This window comes from Pavona decussata, unplaced genomic scaffold, assembly GCF_977016875.1.
Source record: "Pavona decussata unplaced genomic scaffold, jaPavDecu1.1 SCAFFOLD_40, whole genome shotgun sequence".
Classification (NCBI taxonomy): Eukaryota; Metazoa; Cnidaria; class Anthozoa; order Scleractinia; family Agariciidae; genus Pavona; species Pavona decussata.
In genome coordinates, this window is record NW_028145462.1 from 3,242,910 (window position 1) to 3,267,842 (window position 24,933).

Here is a 24,933-nt window from a genome sequence, read left to right on the forward strand (position 1 = left end):
GATACTTTGTAGAGTTATATTTCAGTCGCCGCAAAAGTTATTATCCTTACTCCCAACAATGGCCTAAACAGGGAGGCTTCGCCAAAAGAACCATTTTCAGGATGGAGGTATTTGAAAGGTTCGGGGTTTCACGAGCTGAAGTATACAAAAGGGTAGGGAACTGTTATTTAAGTGTTTAAAGGATCTTATGAAATTTCTCCAACATTCCCACTGAAAAAAACTGATGCAGTTTTTCCACTATAGGTATTTTAATGGTTACCATTTTGTACAGAAGTTGAATTGTATGAAAGGGTTACCTTTTTCTCTCTAAAGTGGTGTATTAAAAGTCAAGGGTTTAGGGCTCGAGGCGGAGCCTCCCCTTAAACGGGCCTTGGTGCTACTTTAACAAACCCAGAAAGGATCAGTGGAAATAAACGATCTGCTAAATTAATCCCTACACTTTTCACCTTGATTCAAGGTGATTCGAGCTTAAAACTAAAAAAGAATTCATCAATTCGATAGAAAATAATAGAGCCCTAATGCAATTAATATAAATTCAAAATGAAAAATCGTAGACTCAACGGAGAAGTCAACCAAAAGTAGCATTTTTGTTGTCAACATTACCCTGGATACTGTTGCTTGCTTTGTCTTGCGGAAATTGTGATAGACGTGACACTCGCGTATTTATTCAAAAAAGTGATGTACGCGTCGCTTTAAACAGCGATTAGGATCTATTTCGTTTTACTTGGTGAACCATTTTCACGGGAAATGCGAAACGAGCACCAAAGCCCAATTGAACGAGCAAGCAATAACAGGCAATGAGAACGCTGTTGAAAATGGGCCTCCTCGCGTGTTAGTGGCGCTCACTCATTTTAGTTAAAATTTTATGGACTTTTTGATGCACCGTTTACTTGAGGGGTGTTTTTGCGAAAGAGGAACTCACTTAAAAGGGAAGTATCACGCTAATTTGCTGACATTTCAAAACCCAAAAATGTTTGTCAGCATAAACAAAGAAATAATTGTCAAAAAAAATAAATAAATAATTGTCAAGTTTGTTATAAATTTTGACCCCAGTGCAATAATACTGTCGATTAGTGCCTCTGGCCAGAGACAGTAGGTCGCTATGGATTCAAACTTGAAAATGTTAGGCTTACTTATGTTTTTCAAGTTCTCGCACTTTTGTTTCCAAAATGCGCTAGAACAGATTACAAACGAGATTCCTTTGAATAAATGAGTTGATTTATTTCCTCTCGTCATTCAAGAATTATTTGACAGCTGATTGAAGGTCTTATTTCATCATTTTTAACAAAAGATACCAAAACCCCATGATACTTCCCCTTTAAAACTCGATTAAAAAAATAACATTTCTGAAAATAACTTGACTATTCTTTTTTTCCAAAAGCGACATTAAACAGCAACAAAAACTGTCCTAGTGACCATGTAATTCGCAGCTGGATTGAACCAAGGGTAGTCAATCGATCAACCGATAATCGATAACGATCGATACCAATCGATATCGATCTAACATTGATATCGATGAAATGAAGTTACGTTAAAAGTTAAAACAACTCATCATTTTCATTCATTCACCAGGCCTAAAGTATGCCATCTATTTATTTCATTTCGCATATGCCACACATTGACATTCAAATCCTGGCAGAATACGGGATGTGTGTCACATGAACCACGTTTAATGGCCTTCTATGAGTCTCTTGTAGCTCAGTGGTAGAGCACCCGAACTAGTAATTATAATTGGAGGCCCTAGGGGTTCGACTCCTGATGGGAGCACTCGGATTGAATTCCATTCCGAGTACGCCTGTGTTACTTTGTGAATGATACATCACTTTCATTTCATTCACCAGGCTTGAAATCATTATCATGATTTCAATTGATAATGATTTGCTTTTTTTCTGTAAGTTCGATCGGTGATTAATTTCGATTGATTTCCGATATCGATTTCAATCAATTAACTGCCCCTGGATTAAAACAGACTGTACAGTTTTACATTTTGCTTTGACGCTCTTCCCATAAACGCTACTCCACATAGGAGCTCAATGATTTCAAATCAGAAGACCTTTGAACAATGACCGTATTCCGGAATAAGAATAAGCGGAATGGCTGTTACATTTCTCTTTTTGAACAAATTTGGGAAGACATTTCTGCAAAATTTCGCTGAAACATGATAGTTTAAGAGCGATTTTGTACTCCAGTAACTCCAGAAACCTCTCCTGTGGGATTTCTTGTCATCATTCTAAGTAGTCTTATTCCGGAATAGAGTCAATCGAACGCAGTCTTAGCATCTTTGCGCCCGTGGGTGGTGCGTACTTGGGGGAGACCCTTAATCGGTGGTGGAACTTAATAGGGGAAAACGATGCAGTACAGGCGCACTCATTCCGTGCATTGAATATCAGAAGCCTTATTGGCATCCACAGACAGATGTACGACAAGAACCGGAACCAACTGGAAGGGACGATCGACAGCAAGTATGAACCGATGGATTATTCAAGCCTTTTTCCTTTGACGCTCTCAACCCGCGTAGTTTACTCAGTTCTTTATTGGTTAAATCACAGTCCCATTTTACCAGGTTTTTGCTTTCTTCCCGCTCCTGGAAAGGCACCTGTTAATAAAAACCAGAATACTTTTAGGCAAGTCGCTCGATTATATGCTATTTAGCTTTACGCTTACAGTGGTAATCGATTTAGTAGAAAGAATGCATTCTTGTACTACTGAAACGATTCAGTCGTTTTTCAGTGACGCGGAACGAAAGGCAAATTCTCTTACCACAGGACCAACCCCTTTTTCCCAATAAAATGTGGGATATAGGGAAATTTAATAAACAGAGAAAGACATAGGTTCCCTTCAGACAGACGAATTCCCCATTCATTACCAGGTTTAGTCAAGAACAATAAGCTTTCAAACCGTATATTAGCGTTTTCTCAAATTAATCCGTAGTATCAAATAGTCGATTTAAACTGACCTTTACTTCTCAAAATCAAATGTCACGTTATCTCCAATTAGCATAAAAGGCGCCCACTGTCTCACTTTTGAAAAGCCGTTAGCTCTCATCCACTCCATTGTTTGTTGAAGAGATTCACTGGCACTTTCACCACGAACAAGGTGCTCGTAGAAACGACCGATGAACTGCTTTGTTGCCAGGTCCTCTATGGCCCACAGAGCAACCAGCACGGAACGTGCACCGGATCCTAAAAAGGCTCGCGCGATTCCAACAACTCCCTCGGATCTAATCTGTCCACGTGCACTATGGCAACAGCTGAGGACTACCAGTTTGGCTCTCAGTCGAACTTGTGAAATTTCAGCCATTGTTAATAGGTAGTGTTCTTCTGTTGGAATCCCTTCAAAAGAGGGTGGAGGGGCAAGAGCGATTTCTCCTCTTTCGGCGTCACCATGGGCAGCGAAATGTATCAGACCTACTGAGTGTATTCGCTGAAGAACTGCCTCCTTAGTTGCGTGCTCTCCTAACAAAGGCTGATCTCCCAGCAGTCGTGCAATCATCTCTGCTTCCTCTTTCGCCCCAGGCAATGGACATAATTTCTCACGACGTCCCTTGTGAAACACCTCACCAACCTTTGGCTCACCAACTATCAGTACATCGGTCTGACTGTGATAATCTTCTGGACTATCCAGAATCAACCTGAGAGTCGTCAAAGAAGGAACAATTCGGATCCTAAAAGTCTCCGACAAATACTTCTCATTTTCATCCTTAAACGCGGAAAAAGGAACTTTGTACAGGACGCGATCAGGAACGATGATTATTTCGGGCTCCACAAGCAAGTTAGCGACAGGAGCGATAATCATTTTGTAACACTGAGAAAGATTCGGTGGATCAATATACTGGCTTTCGCCTTCGTCTTCTTCTACAGGACGAAAAACTGCGAGTTCCTCTTCCCTTGAAGACGCCTCTTTCACGTAATCATCGTTTGAAGGAAACAGTGATCGATCTTCACAGTGCTCTTGAGTGGGCGGAAAATAAAATGTCCTGAGGGTTATGTCATCGAAAATTCTATCTACAGAACCGCCTTCCTGTTTCTTTCCAAAACACTCGTTGAGGTTATTCAGTCGAACGTGTATGGTTTTGTCTGCCTTGATAACCCACAGTAATAATAATTTGTTGCTGTAATAGGAAATGTATAAACAAGCACAGTTACTTTCTTTTGTCGCAATCTTTTCAATGTTAAACCACGACGGTGAATTCATTGATGGTTGTTGTTCCAAAGAGTACTGAGCTGACATTAAGTCTGCCAGGGCTCTGGCTCGTCCGAGCTCTTCCGCGCAAAGCGCTTCATTAAATTTCGCAGTGCTCAAAAACATGGCTGAGAGGCATTTGTACGAAGAAGCGTACTCGTCTAAAAGAGAGATCTTATATTGATCATTGTCTCTTAAAAAAATGCGCATTTTCTCACACTTTTCAATGCTTGAAAAGAGACTTGATATAGCCTCATCCAAGTTTCCAGTCAACCAAAAATTGTCCCTTGCAAGTGAAACGTGGCTAAAAAGCTGCAGGTCAATGCATCCAATCTCGTAACTCAGCGCGAGTGCCTTCTCGTGATCTTCTTTAGCCTTGAAATATTCACCTTCATGAAAAAGAACACTTCCCAAGTTTAGGTAACATAATAGTTCTCCTCTCTTATCACCAATTTCCTTACTGATTACAAGTGATTTCTGAGAACAGATTTTAGCTTGGACGTATTTATCGAGAGATATAAACATAGCTCCGAGCCTTCCGTAACATGCTGATTCTCCATATTTGTCGCCAATTTCTCTACTGATCTTAAGTGCCTCCTGAATATATTCTTCAGCCTTAACATATTCACCGAGAGATTCAAATACAGTTCCTAGGTTTGCGCAACATGCTGCTTCTCCGCGTTTGTCGCCATTTTCTCTTTTGATCTGAAGTGCTCTCCGAAGATATTCTTCGGCCTTCACAAATTCACTGAGATCATTAAACACAGTTCCTAGGTTTGCGGAAGATGTTGCTTCTCCGTCTTTGTCCCCAATTTCTCTTCTGATCTGAACTGCTTTCTGAAGATGTTCTTCAGCCTTGACATATTCACTGAGAGACCAAAACATATTTCCTAGGTTTTCGCAGGATGCTGCTTCTCCGGGTTTGTCGCCAATTTCTCTTTTGATCTGAAGTGCTTTCAGAAAATATTCTTCAGCCTTGACATATTCACGCCGAGATTCAAACAAAGTTCCTAGGGTTCCGTAAGATGTTGCTTCATCACGTTTGTCTCCAATTCCTTTTTGGATTTGAAGTGCTTTCTGAAGATATTCATCGGCCTTGACATATTCACCAAGAGATAGAAACACAGTTCCTAGGTGTCCATATGACGTTGCTTCTACACGTTTGTCGCCAAGTTCTCTTTGCATCTCAAGTGCCTTCTGAAGATATTCTATGGCCTTCACAGATTCACCGAGCGATAGAAACACAGTTCCTAGGTTTGCGCAACATCTTGCTTCTCCGCGTTTGTCGCCATTTTCTCTTGTAATCTGAAGTGCTCTCTGAAGATATTCTTCAGCCTTGTCATATTTAGTGAGAGATAGAAACACAGTTCCTAGGTTTCCGTAACATGATGATTCTCCGTATTTGTCACCAAATTCTATCATGGCACCGAGTGCTTCCATGTAAAGATCTTTTGCTTTATGATATTTCTTTTGGCCTTGATACAAGTGCGCCCGTTCAAGACACAGTATTGCTTCTTTGTATTTTTCGTCACACTTGCGGTGCATTCTATCGTTTTTTATCGCTCTTGTGTGGTTACTGTTAGAAGCGAGACCACACAACATTTGCATTTTGTTGAGCATAATCAAACGTTCCTTGGATAGCTCGATGGCTTTGAGAATACGACCAGTTTTGAAAAGGAAATTTGCCACAAGTTTCGCCGTATCGAATACATCTAGAACTCTTTCAGTGCTGCTCATGATTGTCGTTTCTAGAAAACAAAGAAAGGAAAACAATAAGTGAAACGACGTAGCGGATTCTTGAAGCAAGAGTTACAGAAAAGTGTAATGCACTTATGTCAACTGCCATCCGAGGGTGGAGGTGGCTTAACTTCGGATACCCTCAGGTCAGAGTTTGCACACACAGTGGTATGAACAAATCTCCAATTAATACTAAAAGGTGTTCACAGCGGCCATGTTGGAAAAGCAAGGCAATAAAAGATATTCGCATAAAAATAAATTTATTTCCTAAAGGAAAATCGACATTTCGCTTCCCCAATATGGCCGTCGTGAACACACTCTATAGTACACTCTGTTTTTTTTTTTATAAGAACCTTTTTTATAAGAACGTCGAGGCTGAGATTGACCAGAGTTTTAAGAACGTATTAAGAACATTCCTCAGGCTGAGAGTCGATTAAGAACGTTTTTATTTTGGTTATCTGTATATAAAATCAAGGTAGCAAATGTAAATTAACCAAAATACGTAAGGGCATCATTCATTAAGAATGGTGACACACATCTCGGTTTGTCATAATCAGCAGTTCTTGATACCATATCTCATCAGGCAATGCCCTTTGATAGGTTTCCTGGTCGCGTCCGGTGATTTACTAAAATACATGTAGTGTATGCTATGTAATTTAAGAACATCTTAAGAACGTTTTCAGCCTCAAATCGCAAAAAAATATAAGAACGTTCAGCCTTAGCTCCAAAATTAGACGTTCTTATAAATAAAAAACAGAGTGTATAACAGTAGAACGCAAACAGCGGCCCGATAAACTTAAAGAAGTACAGAGTATAACGTAAACACACATTAAATTTCCTTGTAATTTAAAACTGTCAAATTACAGGGACGCCCAACAGTTTATAGCTTTCTGACCAGAAGACCGTGTCGGATCGCCTCCGAGTTTAGTTTTAAAGAAAAGCTAAAACGGTTTTTTAATTTCAGCTCAAGATTTCGTCACGCTTAAAAAGCAATTCGTTTCGTTTTCCGATGAGCAAGTATATCGTTAAAAATACAAAAAAAAAAAGGGTCAGCTAGTTTTTCGTAAACCCAACAGCAGCTCGTAAATTCGGTAAATAAGATTCTGTCTTCCAAAAACGTTCTGCAACTTAATTTCCGCTAATTAGCACCCAAACAAATGAAACTGAATATTTACTTACACAAATATATTAAAAAGGCCACACAATTACCAGGGAACACAGAAGACAACACTTTAAGTATTTTGTTTAAATGTTATAGTTGGGTGGCCATGAAATTATATATATATTCATCCTTCAGGGGTATATTACGAACTCACACTGAATATGACCAGCTCCCAGTTGGCTTGATAGCTCAGTTGGTAGAGCACTGCACTGGCATCGCAGAGGTCATGGGTTCGAATCCCATTCAAGCCTGAATTATTTTTTTAGTAACTACGAGGATCTTTCTTCTATTTGATCAGTAGACTCTGCTGGATTAACAAGATAAGGTTTTTTAGTACTTACCTCGCACTGTTGATCTATTCACTGCTGTTGCTTATAAAGAAAGTGACTTGCTTCGAAGTTTCTTGCCTTAAAAACTGAAAATCCAGGACTTGCTCTGTATTATGAAAAACAGTAGAGCATTGTTTACGACGTCATATGTGACAAATAGTTATAACAATAATAGTTTCTTTGTACTGTGATTTACAACTGACAATTTATCATTATTTTATTACATATACGTACTACAAAATTGTAACTGCAGTCCGGCATAAAAAAAAACCGGCGGATTGCAAGTTGCTTATCCATGGAATAAGGTTTTGTGATAGGGTATTAAACGTAAACTGGAAACTGTGGAAAGCGTATTCGGGAAGATTCGGATGAAATTACGTTTACGACAAACGGCAAAAATGACCACGTGACCATGTTTACCGCCCCTCCATTTTGCCGCTCGCTGTTTACAGTTTCTAAGTAAAATTGAGTAGATTTGCGTTAGCATCAAAGGCCAGAACTGTTTTGCACTATTCTTATCGATGCAGTCATTTTTTCAAGAAAACATAAACGCGAATTTGACATTTGTCGTTTGCCGTAAAATCGATTTTAAAGCCCTCTATTAATGCCATAAAGTTGTCATAAAGGCTATTGCTTAGAATAAGTATTAGTAAAAAGCAAACAAACCAAAACAACAGGAAACCGAAAAGTATACCCATACACACACTTAAACTTAAAGAAAAAGATTACGAACACAAAACACTGTTGCATTTATAAATACATGCATATCAAGAAAAAAAAATTAAAGGACACGAGGTTATAGTCAGAGGCATCCAATGGTTCGTTTCGGTTGAAGCTATATCTGGATGCCGTAAAATTTTCGTAACACTGAAAAAATTAATTCCTTTCATTTCCGATGGGGCAAATATGTTATTAAAATTGCGAAAAATGAAAACATCAGCTTCAGCATTATGGTAAAACCTGCAACAATTGCTAGTAAATTTCCGTGCAAGTTACATTTTTCATCCAACCAGCATCCGAAAAGACCAATCTGTATTGCGGGGGGGGGGGGGGGGGGGGGGTGACAACTCTAACAAACGCTGCATGTCATGGGACAAAGCCAAAATTGTTCCGGGAATCGGGACACTTAGAAATTTTTCCGGGAAAAGCGCTATAATTCCGGGACATTGCAAAAAAAAAGATCGGGACAACAAAGGAGATGTATCCCAAAAATTCGGGAGGATGATCCAAATTTCCGGGACGACTAAGGTTAAAACCTAGTATTGCTCTAACAGCGTTTGTTAGAGTTGCCACTCCCCCCCCCCCCCCCCCCCCCCGTTGTATTAGCTTACAACAAAGACGTCGTTAAAAGGGAATGAATATAAACTTCTGTAATAAGCGGCTTAAATAATTGCTAACTGTTTAAACGTCATAGCACAGGAAAGAACACAGAAAAAGCGAAGAATACAAGGAAAAATAAAAGACGTTTTCGGTAGACTGTTTCTAAAATCACCACTGTGTCAGTCAGTCGTATTTTTTCATCATATCTGTAAAATTATTCATTGTGACTATTGGGGCTAGCTTGGTGAGATTGCAAAGAATTAATACATAGTATTATTGACGCAAAGATTACATAAAAAACAATCGCGAGAGCCGAGTTAATTTTCAAGCTTTTCCAAACAAGTAGACGACCCAAATCATGACTGCGTAAGACTGAGACAAATGAACTACATACATTGTTGTCGCCTTTGATAATAAACGAAAGCTGAAACTTTCAATATGAGAAATGAGCAAACAAATCAATATTCTGCGGATTGCTTTACTCGTGTTGTAGACTATGCTAACACAAATTTCAAATTAACTGGAAGGAAGCAAAGTATATTGAAGTACATTTCCACAACAGAAAATGACATTCGAATGTGTTGAAACATATTCTTTCAGCGTGAACTTGAAACGTGGTAATGTGAAAGTTTCAGTTTATTGTTCAAGCAATGCGAAAATCTTTTTTAATTCTCGGCCTCGAGTCTCCTTTTTTCTGTGGCCTAATTTGGCACGGACTACCTTGTTAACACGGCCAAAATTTTGTAGTCTCAGCGAAATCCTGCTAACAATGTTTCACTGCTTGACTGAAGCCAGTTGGATCATTAAATGAAGCACATTACACAATTTCATTTAATTCTTTCGCCTTTTCTCCAAGGTAAGCATTATTATATTACACTAGAAAGTAAACTACGATCCTATGAGCTAAACAACGTACATTCAATGTCCTTCTAATGGAAAACTGTTAAATTATACTTATACTCAGGCCATTAATTAGCGTAACAAAATAAGTTTTTATAGTTGTACTAACCTCGCACCGTTGGTCTATCCACTGTTCTCGCAGATAAGGAAGTGACTCATTGGCTCGAACGGTCGGGTTTCTCGGTCGCCTTAAAAACTGAAAATCCAAGACTTTCTCTGAATTATGAAACCGGTTAAACGTTGTTTACGACGTCATATGTTGCAAGTAGTACAATGACAGGACTATTTTTTTTTATATACCGTGATTTACAAGTTTTAATTTATGATTATTTCAGTATTGCATGCTAGGCTTAGCTACAATTGTCTCGAAAAATTGCCTAAAAATTTATCCAGTTAATCTTCAAAACTCTCAAGTGTTATTCTAAAAATCTCACAATTTCACCGAAAACTCCCAAATTTTAACGCAAAGTATCAAAGTTCAAAGATCCTTGCAAGTTAAGAAAACCTCCTTCACAATAGCTATGGTGGACAACTGGCCGCTGACCACCCGTGCCAGGGAACTTTTGTTACCCAGCGTGCTGTTCGAACGTTCAATGTGTCCATGGCGTTCTGGCCGCGGGTCTTTCGAAATTTCAGAAGCGACCCGACTTGAAAGAAAATCTTTCTAGCAAAGGTGATACGGCTTCAATCGAGTCGGAAATGCGCTGGAAGGATAGGTAATCATCTCAACTTTGATGCTATGAAGGAATTGGGAAACCAGGGATGAGTTCAACGGATTTATTCCGTTCCACGCTTCAGGCATGGCTGAAACTGCGTTCGGCCTTTCGTTACACTTAACAGTGGAAACCCGAATGACGTTAACTCGCCAAAATCGCTTCGAATCGGCTTGAAAAGCTGGTGAATGACAAAGAATACAAGAATCGGAAAAAGGGCAAGTTGACTTTGTTGACAAAACACTGTTATTTTCTACCATTTTAAACAAATCCGTTGTATTCCCATACAAATCCTTATAATTCAACAGTTCTCTGATATTGAGTTTAGGCTGCCTGTGCCAAACTGGAGGTGAATAGTGATGGATATTTACCGAGGCGCAAAGCTGAGAGGTAAATATCCATCACTTTCACCGACACTGAGGTAAATACCACACAAGCTGAATAACTAGTGGACCAAAAAAATATTTTACTTCTGACAATATACCCACAAATGGTATGAAATTTTAAAATCTCGCGCGCCACGCGGGAAGCGATTTCTTATTGTAGATAGTTCCGTCTCGCTTTCTTGCAGACAAATAAAACTTTTGGAGACAGTTGTTTAGTTCCTACGATGTCATGTCTTCAATTTTTCTGTGAAATTCGTCTTGTTGTTATAACCATGCTGAAAAGTATTAGATGTTTAATTGTTTACATTGTAATTATAGTGCTTGGCAGTTTTCGTAAACAATGCATTGTATTTTCATTTTTCGCCTTAGAATATGTGGTTGAAAAGATTAAACAACTTACCATTTAATATCGTCAAACTAAACTTTGTTGCCTTTTTTTTGTAAGTTTGTAAGAGTTTCCTCGTTTATCGAAATAATTTCCTCTTAAGCGACCGTGGCGAAACGGGAAGCCATCTTGTTTCTCTTCGGCTGCTCGGAGGTGAATAGTACTTGGCGAAACACCTGCTAATAAACCGCGCAAAAATACCTTTGAATTAGGGGGCACTGTCCAAAGGAAAAAATCCGACCTTCTCAGACCATCCCGAGATGCGTAGAAAGTATGCGCAGTAGCAAAAGAAGGCACCGTAGTCCCTTTTCCTAGAGTCCAGTCAGGTGGACAATTTCTCGCGACTCCTCCGCTCGTCACTTCAATCTCTTTCCCAGAGCCCGTGTTACGGTCCTCATTTCCCGTTTCGCTGGATAAGGGTAACGCGGGCTCTGGAAACGAGATTGTCGTCGCTCATGTTTCGGCTTTTGGCAAATCTGAAATAGCAGTGCTTTTCTGTCTAAAATTAAAGTAATCAGGGGTTTTTTTGGAGGGGGGGGGGGGTGGTGTAAATGTGCTCAATTATCACTGACTTCTCGTATGTGTTGGTTCCAGATGTATCAGTGATGATGTTCTTGATGTGCTGACGGATAATTGTCCTGATATTGAACAAGTAGACGTATTGGGTACAAGTCTAATTCATTCCAACTCAGTCACCAGGTAACAGCTCATCTGATGCCTAGTAGAAACCTTCATTTGAATGGTAACAAATACTGACTTCATCCGCAGACTCAGAAGTTAAAACCAACTTGTACAGCATATCCTGCGTAGAAGCGATTGTATTCGCAGGCTATGCACTGAAGGAAGGTGCTGATCAGTAGTTTTCATTTTTGTGGTGATATAAATAAATCAACTTTGTTTAACGAGGGTGACACTTAACAGTCTGTTACGACTGACAAACCTCTGGCCCTCAGATTGCACATCGAATTGGAATTTGGAAATGTTGGCTTTTGAGAAGAGGGGAAAACCATAGTACCCGGAGAAAAACCTCTCGGAGCAAGGACGAGAACCAACAACAAACTCAACCCACATATGACGCCGAGTCCGGGAATCGAACCCGGACCACATTGTTGGTAGGCGAGTGCTTTCACCACCGCACCATCCCTGCTTCCTCCAACTTTAGGATTTGACTGATCCACAGACTTGAAGTTTAGAGTAACACTGAAAAATGATGCTCAGTAACTTTTATTTTATGGATATACCTTTTAGTTAAAATGGTTGTTTCTTCGTTTATTTCACCAGGTTATTGAGGCAATGCAAAAAGTTACTATTCCTTGACGTTTCTTTCTGCTCGCAGCTATCAACGGAACTTATTAGAAACCTGCAGGCAATGTATGCAAAAGTGTCTTTCAAAAAGAGCTTTGTAGTTAATAAGGATCCTCTCTGAGATGTCACGCAATGAGCGTCACAGCGTAAATTGTCATACAATTAATGTTACACCATCATAGTACAAGGTTAGGCCCAGTCAACACGTGTACTTCAGGGGTGGGGTGGGAGAGGGTATGAGTACGTTATTACCATACTCACACTTGTAATTACTCGCACGAGCCGTGTAACGGCGCTCTAACTGTAAGGGCCGCAACCATCGCCTATGACACGTTTAGGCCAAGTCTAATGGGTAAGACAACGAGGATTCGTCTAAGTAAAACCTACCATTTGGATACGAATTATGAAACATAATTTAACAGCCTTCGTAGTCAATTTTAGTCAAAGACGGTGTTGAGTGATGGGAAAGTTTTTTGTTGTTCTTACATGACGCTTGCAGGCAACGCAAGCTTCGAAAAGTCATGCGCGAACAAAAAAAAAGCACGTATTCACCCCTGAAAATTTTCATTTTAAAACAGAGTTGATAGAAAACTAACACGCACCTCTGGACTGGTCCTGGCATCCACGCAGTCGTTATAAATAAAGTTGTTACTTACTTTAGAGGAGTCGTGTTACCCTCTTCCCCTAAAACTGACTGCGTGGGAGGCCGTAAACTGGTTCGTAGTCGGGAAATTATATTTCCAGGCATAGTGTTTTGCAGAAAACAACAAAGAAGGAAAAAAAAAATCAATAGAGAATGTGGCACTTCATGAGTGGCATCCGTGAGTAGAAATCCCTTGAAATAGTACTTGAATTACCTCAATAAGCGGATTGGTGAGTGTACTTAGCGTTTGCTCAATTTCACTAGCAAATTGAACGATTTGATGAAAAACTCGTACGTGCGTTCTTTGGACGGAATACGTTCTTGGAGCATTGGAAAACCGAGTAGTGCTGGATCACTGCTCTTTGGGGAAATACAACTTGGCTCAAAAATAGTCTGTAATTTTCCTTAGAAAATTATTTCATTGAACCCTTTTACTAATTCTCAGCTTTTGGCCTTACCAAGAAAAGCTTACTGCAGAGATAATTTTGTATTGCAAGAATATATCACAGTGGAGGGGGGTGGGGGAGAGGCGGAGGTTGCCTGCTTTCCTCTCCTACTTCGGTCCAGGGACCAACCCTATAACCCTGAATCCAACAGCCTTTGGAAGCATGGGAAATATAATTTTATTTTGTTCGCATGCTGCTGTTTTTATTCGACGCTTAACCTTGATCTGTTTTAAAAATACTGAATAGTATACCGTATTAAAATGCTCGAGTGAGCGGCCCCTCGATTAAGTGCCCTCCTGTTGACATAAGGGCCCCTGCAATTTCTGGGCGTGTGCTGCGACAGCAAAGGTTGTGTTTAGTGCTGGTGGTGTTTATGGCTCGTCATTTTCAAAGTTGAACTGTTCTTGCCGTTATTTGACCAATACTTTGTATATTGACATGCAAGTTATGTCGCTCAAACATTCTTAGTAGTTACGAAGATACATGATCACCAGCTCGATTTTGCGCGGTAACCTATCTTGATTTTTTGCATGCGTGCAACATTTATTATGCCGCTTAAAAATAGAGAAGTTTGAGGGAAATTTATCCAGAAGAATTCTCTGCAAGTGAGGAATTACCCTTTTTTGATATAACATAAATTCTACTGGATAACAAAAACAAAAAAGACTGTAGATCGCCAACTTAGTTTTCCATGAAATTGTGGAGTAGAGATGTTACCATGGTAACCATTATGACGTCAATTGGTCTTAAAGAATTGCATGACGAGAGAGGTGTGATGACATCCATACTAAAAGTAGGAATATTTTTTTGAAATCTTTCATCCTCTCACATACACTATCACAGCGAGTAACCCCTTCAAGCCTCCTTATAGCTGCGACTACATAATCAGTACTTTTAGTATTTATGATATTTAATGCAATTTTTAGCCGAATCGAGAAGTCCAAACAGGTTCTTATTGAACTCGTTTGTTTATGCAATGCATGAATGCTCTCCTTGTTCAGTCTCTTAGGAAATTGACTTTTGTCTTTAATTTCACATGAGGGAAGATTACATTCATCGAATGAACAAATACCATAATAATTGTTATTGCGATTTGTACATGTACCACGAAGTTTATGAATTGGAATCAAGTTTTTAATGTTTATACAGGGAAAAAATATTATCGAAGTCACAATGTATTTATTAGGACTACAATGAATAAATTACCTGAATCATGGATACTTTGTAGCGTTATTTTTCAGTCGCCGCAAAAATTATTATCCTTACTCCCCATAACGACCTAAACGGTGAGGCTTCGCCGAGAGAAAGAACTACCATTTTTAGGCTGGAAGTGTTTGAAAGGTTAGGGGTTTCACGAGCTGAAGTACACAAAAGGGTAGGCAACTGTTATTTAAGCCGGTTTTTAAAAGGGCCTTTCAAAATTTCTCCAATATTCCCAATGAAAAACTGATGCAGTTTTTCTATTATAGGTATTTTAATGGTTTACCATTTTGTATAGAAGTTGAATTGTATGAAAATGAAAGGGTAACCTTTTCTAAAGTGGTGTATTAAAAGGGAAGGGTTCAGGGCTCGAGGGGTAGACTCCCCTTAGCCGGGCCTTGGTGCTACTTTAACAAACCCAGGAGGGATCATTGGAAATAAACGATCTGCGTAATTATTCCCTACACTTTTCACCTTGATTCAAGGTGATTTGAACTTAAAACTAAAAAAAGATTTCATGAATTCGATAGAAATTTAAATAGAGCCCTCATGCAATTAATATATTTAAAGTGAAAAATCGTAGACTCATCTCCGAGAAGTCAACCAATAGTAGCATTTTTGTTGTTAACATTACGCATCAGTCAATTCCAACAGTGCCCATACCCCCTTGGGCCGATCCCCGGGAATTAGGATTTTTTGAAAAAAAAAAAAAAAAGGCAAATGCCCCACCGCCGGGACAAAATACCGTAATACCCCCTCTCTCATGAACGCCTCCTATCTAATTAACGCCCCCCTAAGCTGACAAGTTTGTATCAAACGCTCCTCTCTAACAAACACCCCCCGTCTAATAAACGCCCCCTTCCCTGAAAACCACACATAAGCTAGAAACAGATACAATACAATCAAACAATTTATTTGCGTTCTTGCTTAATTAACACCGGTGTGCGAGTTGCGTCTTACCCAATTTCCAGTTTAAAGTGAGGATAGCACTCTTTAATGTTCTTGATCTCTGTGCTAAGGATATCAGCAATTTTCTTTCAGCTTGTCCTAGCATTGAAGCATCCCGGAATTACAAGGCCTACTTCACGTTTTCGTTTTCCGCATACTTTACCATGTTACAGTTGTTAGAATAAACGCCTCTCTCTTTTAAACGCCTCTTATCTTTTAAACGTCCCCCTCGAGGCCTTGAAATTAAAAAAAACGCCCCCGGCGTTCATTAGATCATTTACGCTAGTTGTTCAAATGCCCCGGGGTGGTAGCTCAAACATGTCAAAAATATTTTATTTTCTTCGTTTTTCGTCTTACTTTCAGTAAAATCTAAGCTAATTCAGGCCAATCAAGTCCTAGCTGGGTCTTGTTTCCCGTAGTTAGTGCAAAAATAGGTCATTCTACGGCTCTAGCGTCCCAATTTATGTCCTATCTAGAAGTATTCAATAAGAAACTTACTGTATTTGCCGATGAATTTGTCATTAAGGAGGCGACAATGCTGTAGGGTGAAAAAAGTGAGATGGTCAAATGCCCCGGGGTAATTGGGTGGAAGGCTAATGCCCGACCCCCGGGATGGACAGTGTGAGAAATGCCCCGCTATTGCCCGGGGGGAATAGGCACAGCTGGAATTGACTGATGCATTACCCTGGATACAGTTCCTTGCTTTGTCTTGCGTAAATTGTGATAAACGTGACACTCCCGTATTTGTTCAAAAAATGCGATGTACGCGTCCCTCTAACCAGCGATTAGGCTCTATTTTGTTTTACTTGGTGAACCATTTTCACGGGAAACGCGAAACGAACACCAAAGCCCAATTGAACGAGCTAGCAATAAGATCGCTGAAAATGAGCCTCCTCGCGGGTTAGTGGCGCTCACTCATTTTAGTTAAAATTTTTGCACTTTTTCAAGCACCGCTTATTTTAGGAGAGTTTTTACGAAAGAGAAACTCATTTAAAACTCGATTAAAAAAAAGAACATTTCTGAAAATAACTTGACTATTCTTTTTTGCCAACAGCGATATTAAACAGCGACAAAAACTGTCCTCGTGACCATCTACTTCGCAGCAGGTTTGAACCAGGGGTAGTCAATCGATGAACCGATAATCGATAACAGTCGATACCAATCAATAACGATCTAACATTGATATCGATGCAAATCGATTAAATGAAGTTACGTTAAAAGTTAAAATAATACATATAATTTTCATTCATTCACCAGGCTCTGTGTCACTTTGTGAATGATAGATCATTTTCATTTCATTCACCAGGCTTGAAATCATTATTTCAATTGATAATGATTTCCTTCTTTCTGTGAGTTCGATCGGTGATTAATTTCGATTTCCGATATCGATTTCAATCAATTAACTGCCCCTGGGTTAAAACAAACTGTATAGTTTTACATTTTGCGGCTTTGACGCTCTTCCAATAAACGCTGCTCCACATGGAGCTTAATGATTTCAAATAAGACCTTTAAAGAATGCAGCGCTAATTTGAAGGCGGTGCTTTAGGTTGCATTCGTTTGACCGTATTCCGGAATAAGAATAAACGGAATGGCTGTTACATTTCTCTTTTTTAACAAATTTGGCTGTAAAATTTCGCAGACATCATAGTTTAACAGCGATTTTGTACTCCAGTTACTCCAGAAACCTCTCATGTGAAATTTCTTGTCATCATTCTATGTATTCTTATTACGGAATAGGGTCAATCGAACGCACTCCTAATATGTTTGCGCCCATGAGTGGTGCGTACTTGGTGGAGGCCCTTAATCGGTGGTGGAACTTAATAAGGGAAGACGGTGCAGTACAAGCGCACTCATTCCGTGTATTGAATATCAGAAGCCTTATTGGCATCCACAGAGAGATGTACGACAAAGAAGCGGAACCAACTGGAAAGGACGACAGCAAACATGAACCGATGGATTATTCAAGCATTTATCCTTTGACCGCACAGTTTACTCAGTTTGTCGTTGGTTACATCTCAATCTCATTCTACCAGGTTTTGCTTTCTTCCCGGTCTTGGAAAGGCACCTGTAAAAAAAAAAAACCAGAATACTTTTAAGCAAGTCACTCGATTATACGCTTTTTAATCAACCTGAGCTTTACGCGTACAGTGGTAATCGATTTACTAGAAAGAACGCATTTTTGTAGTACTGCAACGATTCAGTCGTTTCTCAGTGACACGGAACGAAAGGCAAATTCTCTTACCACAGGACCAACCACCGTGCTTTTCCACAGTAAAATGTGGGATATAGGGAAATTTAATAAACAGAGAAAGAAATAGATTCCCTCCGTACAGAAGAATTCCCCATTCATTACCAGGTTTAGTCAAGAACAATAAGCTTTCAAACTGTATATTAGCGTTTCTCTCAAATTAATCCGTAGTATCAAATAGTCGATTTAAACTGACCTTTACTTTCCAAAATCAAATGTCACGTTATCTGCAACAAGAACGCTGTTAGAAAAAGGGCCTTATCGCGGGTTAGTGGCGCTCACTCATTTTAGTTAAAATTTTTGGACTTTTTTGATGCGCCGCTTACTTGAGTGGTGTTTTTGCGAAAGAGGAACTCACTTCAAACTCGATTTATAAAAGGAGCATTTCTGAAAATGAGTCAAGAACAATAAGCTTTCAAACCTTATATTAGCGTTTTCTCAAATTATCAAATAGTTGATTTATACTGACCTTTACTTTCCAAAATCAAATGTCACGTTATCTCCAATCAGCATAAAGGGCGCCCACTGTACCACTTTTGAAAAGCCGTTACCTCTCATCCACTTCATTGTCTGGTGAAGAGATTCACTGGCACTTTCACCACGAACAAGGTGCTCGTAGAAACGACTCATGAACTGCTTTGTTGCTAGGTCCTCTATGGCCCACAGGGCAACCAGCACGGAGCGTGCACCAGATCCTAAAAAGGCTCGCGCGATTCCAACAACTCCCTCGGATCTAATCTGTCCACGTGCACTATGGCAACAGCTGAGGACTACCAGTTTGGCTCTCAGACGAACTTGTGAAATTTCAGCCATTGTTAATAGGTAGTGTTCTTCTGTTGGAATCCCTTCAAAAGAGAGTGGAGGGGCAAGAGCGATTTCTCCTCTTTCGGCGTCACCATGGGCAGCGAAATGTATCAGACCTACTGAGTGTATTCGCTGAAGAACTGCCTCCTTAGTTGCGTGCTCTCCTAATAAAGGGTGATCTCCCAGCAGTCGTGCAATCATCTCTGCTTCCTCTTTCGCCCCAGGCAATGGACATAATTTCTCACGACGCCCCTTGTGATACACCTCACCAACCTTTGGCTCACCCACTATCAGTACATCGGTCTGACTGTGATAATCTTCTGGACTATCCTGAATCAACCTGAGAGTTGTCAAAGAAGGAACAATTCGGATCCTAAATGTCTCCGACAAATACTTCTCATTTTCATCCTTAAACGCGGAAAATGGAACTTTGTACAGGACGCGATCAGGAACAATGATGATTTCGGGCTCCACTAGCAAGTTAGCGACAGGACCGATAATCATTTTGTAACACTGAGAAAGATTTGGTGGATCAATATACGGGCTTTCGTCTTCGTCTTCTTCAACAGGACGGAAAACTGCGAGTCCCTCTCCCCCAGAAGACGCCTCTTTTACGTAACCATCGTTTGAAGGAAACAGTGATCGATCTTCACAGTGCTCTTGAGTGGGCGGAAAATGAAATGTTCTGAAGCTTATGTCATCGAAAGTTCTATCTACAGACCTGCCTTCCTGTTTGTTTCCAAAACAGTCGTTGGGGTCATTCATTCGAAAGTGTATGGTTTTGTCTGCCTTGATAACCCACAGTAATAATTGGTGGTCCTGATAGGAAATGTACAAACAAGCACAGTTACTTTCTTTAGTCCCAATCTTTTCAATGTTAAACCACGACCGTGAATTCACTGATGGTTGTTGTTCCAAAGAGTACTGAGCTGACATTAAGTCTGCCAGGGCTCTGGCTCGTCCGAGCTCTTCCACGGAAAGCGCTTCATTAAATTTCGCAGTTCTCAAAAACATTTTTGAGAGGCATTTGTACCAAGAAGCGTACTTGTCTAAAAAAGAGATCTTATAGTGATCATTGTCTCTTAAAAAAATGCGCATTTTCTCACACTTTTCAATGCTTGAAAAGAGACCCGATATAGCCTCATCCATGTTTCCAGTCAACCAAAAAGTGTCCCTTGCAAGTGTAATGTGGCTCGTTAGCTGCAGGTCAAGGCATCCAATCTCGTAACTCAGTGCGAGTGCCTTCTCGTCATCTTCTTTAGCCTTGAAATATTCACCTTCATAAAAAAGAACACTTCCTAAGTTTAGGTAACATAATGCTTCTCCTCTCTTATCACCAATTTCCTTACTGATTACAAGTGATTTCTGAGAACAGATTTTAGCTTGGACGTATTTACCGAGAGATCTAAAGATAGTTCCGAGGCTTCCGTAGCATGCTGATTCTCCGTATTTGTCGCCAATTTCTCTATTGATCTGAAGTGCCTCCTGAATATATTCTTCAGCCTTAACATATTCACCGAGAGATTCAAATACATCTCCTAGGTTTGTGCAACATGCTGCTTCTCCGCGTTTGTCGCCATTTTCTCTTTTGATCTGAAGTGCTCTCTGAAGATATTCTTCGGCCTTCACAAATTCACTGAGATGAATAAACACAGTTCCTAGGTTTGCGGAAGATGTTGCTTCTCCGTCTTTGTCCCCAATTTCTCTTCTGATCTGAACTGCTTTCTGAAGATATTCTTCAGCCTTGACATATTCACCGAGAGACTTAAACACATTTCCTAGGTTTTCGCAAGATGCTGCTTCTCCGTGTTTGTCGCCAATTTCTCTTTTGATCTGAAGTGCTTTCTGAAGATATTCTTCAGCCTTGTCATATTCAGTGAGAGATAGAAACACAGTTGCTAGTCTGTCGTAACATGTTGATTCTCCGTCCTTGTCGCCAAATTCTCTGCTGATCTGAAGTGCTTTCTGATGATATTCTTCAGCCTTGACATATTCACCGAGAGATTGAAAAACACTTCCTAGATTTCCGCAACATGTTGCCTCTCCATCCTTGTGGCCAATTTCTCTGGTGATCTGAACTGCTTTCTGAAGATATTCTTCGGCCTTGACATATTCACCGAGAGTATGAAAAACAGTTCCTTGGTTTGCGTAACACATTGCTTCTCCTCCCTTGTCGCCAATTTCTCTTTTGATCTGAAGTGCTTTCTGAAGATATTCTTCAGCCTTGTCATATTCAGTGAGAGATAGAAACACATTTGCTAGGTATGCGTAACATGATGATTCTCCGTTTTTGCTGCCAAATTCTATCTCGGCACTGAGTAGTTGCATGTAAAGATCTTTTGCTTCATGATATTTCCCTTGGCCTTGAAACATTTGCGCCCGTTTAAAACATAGTATTGCTTCTTTGTATTTTTCGTCACACTCGCGGTGCATTCTATCGTTTTCTATCGCTCTTGTGTGGTTACTGTTAGAAGCGAGACCACACAACATTTGCATTTTGTTTAGCAGAATCACGCGTTCCTTGGATAGCTCGATGGCTTTGAGAGTACGACCGGTTTTGGAAAGGAAATTTGCCACAAGTTTCGCCGTATCGAATACGTCTAGAACTCTTTCAGTGCTGCTCATGATTATCGTTTCTAGAAACCACAGAGAGAAAACAATAAGTGAAACGACGTAGCGGATTCTTAAAGCAAGAGTTACAGAAAAGTGTAATGCACTGATCAACTGCCATCCGAGGGTGGAGGTGGCTTAACTTCGGACACCCCCGGGTCAGAGTTTGCACACACAGTGGTATGAACAAATCTCCAGTTAATACTAAAAGGTGTTCACGGCGGCCATGTTGAGAGCCAGGCAATAAAAGATATTCGCATAAAATTAAAATTTATTTCCTAAAGGAAAATCGATATTTAGCTCCTCCAATATGGCCGCCGTGAACACACTCTATAGCATTACAGTAGAACGCAAACAACGGCCCAATAAGCTTAAAAAAGTACAGAGTATGTCGTAAACACACATTAAATTTCCTTGTAATTTAAAACTGTCAAATTACAGGGATACCCAACAGTTCATATAGGTTGTCTTTCTGACCAGAAGACCGTATCGGATCGCTTCCGAATTTAGTTTTAAGGAAAATCTAAAACGGTTCTTTAATTTCAGCTCAAGATTTCGAAAGACTTAAAAACAATTCGTTTCGTTTTCGGATGAGCAAGTATCTCGTTAAAAATATGAAAAAAGGTCAGCTAGTTCTTCGTAAAGCCAACAGCAAATCTTAAATTCGGAAAGAAAGATTCTGTTTTACAAAAACGTTCTGTAACTGACTTAATTTTTGGCTAATTAGCACTCGAGCAGATCAAACTGAATGAGCTTACAAAAAATATATTAAAAAGGCCACACAATTACAAGGGAACACAGGAGACAACATGTTAAAGAGTTTGTTTAAATGTTTCCGTTGGGTGGCCATGAAATTATATAGATATTCATCCTTCACGAACTCACAATATGACCAGCTCCCAGTTGGCTTGATAGCTCAGTTGGTAGAGCACTTCACCTGCATCGCAGAGGTCATGGGTTCGAATCCCGTTCAAGGCTGAATTTTTTTCAGGCTTTCTTTTCGTAACTGCTTAAGTTGCGTACTAACTTTGATCAGTAGATAATCCGGCAGTTAGAGTAAGAGTAATCAGTTAGATTAACAAAACAAGGTTTTATAGTGTTGTACTTGCCTCGCACTGTTGATCTTTTCACTGTTCACTTTTTGCAGATAAAAAAGTGAGTTGCTTCGAAGTTTTTTGCCTTCAAAACTGAAAATCCAGGACTTGCTCTGTATTATGAAAACAATAGAGCATTGTTTACGACGTCGTATGTCACAAATAGTGATAATAATCATAGTACAGTGATTACAACTGACAATTTATCATTAGTTTATTACATATACGTGCTACACAATTGAAACTGCGTCCGGCATAAAAAAAATTGGATTGCTTAATAAGTTGCTTATCCAGGGAATAAGGTTTTGTGATTGAGTAATTTGTGTTAGCATCAAAGGCCGGAACTCAATGTTTTGCATTATTCTCATCTATGCAGTCATTTTTTCAAGAAACATAAACGTAAATTTGACATTTGCCGTTTGCCGTAAAATCGATTTTAAACCCGTGTATTATTGTCAGAAAGTTCTCATACTGTACTATTGCTTAAAACGAGTATTAGTAAAAAGCAAACACACCAACACAACAGGAAACCGAAAAGTATACACATACACACACTTGAACTTTAAAAAAAACATCACGAACACAAAACACTGTTGCATTTATAAATACATGCATCTAAAGGTTATAGTCAGAGGCATCTAATGGTTCGTTTCGGTTGATATCTATTCGGATGGCGTAAAATTTTCGTAACATTGAAAAAATTAATTCCTTTCATTTTCGATGGGGCAAATATGTTGTTAAAATTGCGAAAAATAAAAACATCAGCTTCAGCATTTTGGTAAAACCTGAACAACTGCTAGGAAATTTCTGCAAGTGAAAATTTTCATCCAACCAGCATCCGAAAAGACCAATCTGTATTAGCTTACACAAAGATGTCAAAGGGAACAAATATAACTTCTGTTATAAGCAGCTTAAATAATTGCTAACTGTTTAAACATCATAGCACAGGAAGGAACATAGAAAAAGCGAAGAGTACAAGATAGACTTTTTCTTAAATGACCACTGAGTCAGTCAGTCGTATGGTTTCATCATATCTGTAAAATTATTCATTGTGACTACTGGGACTAGCTTGGTGAGATTACAAAGAATTAATACATGATATTATTGACGCAAAGATTACTTCTCAAACTCATTAATAATTTATCAAGAGAAAACAAAGAAAATCACTACCGTGACCGTGGTTTGCATGGATATGTGATCCTAATTACCATAAAATTTTGCCAACTTTAGCCTTGAATTTCTCCAAGAATTATTGATCATTTGAGAAGCCAAATCAAACACTCGAAAGTGTGTTTCATCAGATATCTAAACACCTCGAAGTCGTTTAAAAAAACTCGGCTGCGCCTCGTTTTTTCAATCTACTTCTCAGTGTTTGGATATCTGGTGAAACACACCCTCTCGTGTTTGATATATTACATGAAAAACAATCACGATAGCCGAGTTAATTTTCAAGCTTTTCCAATTCCAAACAAGTAGACGACCCAAATCATGGCCGCGTAAGACTGAGACAAATAAACTACATACATTGCCGACTTTGATAAGCAGTGCCATATTTTTTATAAAATAAACGAACAAACAAATCAATATTCTGCGGATTGCTTTACTCGTGTTGCAGACTCTGCTAACATGAATTTCAAATTAATTGGAAGGAAGCTAAGTATATATTAAAGTACATTTCCATAACCGAAAATGACATTCGAATGTCTTTTAAACATTTTTTCAGCGTGAACTTGAAACGTGGTAATGTGAAAGTTTCAGTTTAATTATTGTTCAAGCAATGCGAAAATCTTATTTAATTCTCGGCCTTGAGTCTCCTTTTTTTCTGTGGCCTAATTTGGCACGGATTACCTTGTTAACACGGCCAACATTTTGTGGTCTCAGAGAAATCATTCGTGCTGACAATTTTTCACTGTTTTACTGGAGCCAGTTGGATTTAGCTTATGAAGCACATTACACAATTTTACTTAACTTTTCTCCAAGGTCAACTGCGATCCTATAAACTAAACAACGTACATTCAATGTCCTTCTAATGCAAAACTGTTAAATTATACTTACGCTCAGGCCATTAATTAGTGTAACAAAAATAAGCTTTTATAGTTGTACTAACCTCGCACCGTTGGTCTATCTACTGCTCTCGCAGATAAGGAAGTGACTCATTGGCTCGAACGATCCGGTTTCTCGGTCGCCTTAAAAACTGAAAATCCAGGACTTTCTCTGTATTATGAAACTGGTTGAGCATTATTTACGACGTCATATTCCCCAAATAGTACAATGACAGGAATATTTTTTTCATACCGTGATTGACAAGTTTCAGTTTATAGTTATTTCAGTATTACATGCTAGGCTTAGCTACAATAATCCCGAAAAATCACCTAAAAATCTATTCAGATAATCTCCAAAAATGTTCTAAAAATTTCACAATTTTACCGAAAACTCCCAAATTTTAACGCAAAGTATCAAAGTTTAAAGATCCTTATAAGTCAAAAAAGCCACCTACGCAATAGCTATGGTATGTCACATA

General features: G+C 39.3%; 3 protein-coding genes and 1 non-coding gene across 6 annotated transcripts in view; 1 reads left to right on the forward strand and 3 right to left on the reverse strand.

The window, feature by feature from the left end:
- Positions 1-24,933, reverse strand: part of LOC146483233 (uncharacterized) — a 227,575-nt gene that overhangs the window by 62,836 nt on the left and 139,806 nt on the right. The gene's annotated exons all lie outside the window — the stretch shown is intronic.
- LOC146483240 (uncharacterized) lies at positions 20-24,618 on the reverse strand. Of its 2 annotated transcripts, XR_014863936.1 has the most exons (5): positions 24,520-24,618; positions 22,428-22,525; positions 18,374-21,344; positions 14,701-17,721; positions 20-135 (listed from the first exon to the last, which is right to left on the reverse strand). XR_014863936.1 is itself a non-coding variant. In XM_085106367.1 (4 exons), exon 3 carries the CDS (start codon positions 21,331-21,333, stop codon positions 18,376-18,378), a length of 2,958 nt encoding a protein of 985 aa, XP_084962493.1. In that variant the 5' UTR covers positions 21,334-21,344; positions 22,428-22,525; positions 24,520-24,618; the 3' UTR covers positions 14,217-17,721; positions 18,374-18,375. The 2 variants fall into 2 exon arrangements, 1 of the variants encoding a protein (XP_084962493.1); XM_085106367.1 differs by lacking the exon at positions 20-135 and having other exon boundaries at positions 14,217-17,721.
- Positions 2,070-9,893, reverse strand: LOC146483241 (uncharacterized). The gene is made up of 4 exons (XM_085106366.1): positions 9,740-9,893; positions 7,423-7,516; positions 2,957-5,930; positions 2,070-2,596 (listed from the first exon to the last, which is right to left on the reverse strand). The coding sequence occupies exon 3, from the start codon at positions 5,917-5,919 to the stop codon at positions 2,959-2,961; it is 2,961 nt and encodes a 986-aa protein (XP_084962492.1). The 5' UTR covers positions 5,920-5,930; positions 7,423-7,516; positions 9,740-9,893; the 3' UTR covers positions 2,070-2,596; positions 2,957-2,958.
- On the forward strand, positions 7,260-7,332 carry Trnaa-ggc (transfer RNA alanine (anticodon GGC)). Its single transcript has one exon. It is a non-coding gene; the product is annotated as a tRNA-Ala (tRNA).

What these genes read in the sequence shown, in the direction of transcription:
- LOC146483241 (XM_085106366.1), bottom strand. Translation starts at nt 5,919, where the DNA reads ATGAGCAGCACTGAAAGAGTTCTAGATGTATTCGATACGGCGAAACTT.
- LOC146483240 (XM_085106367.1), bottom strand. Translation starts at nt 21,333, where the DNA reads ATGAGCAGCACTGAAAGAGTTCTAGACGTATTCGATACGGCGAAACTT.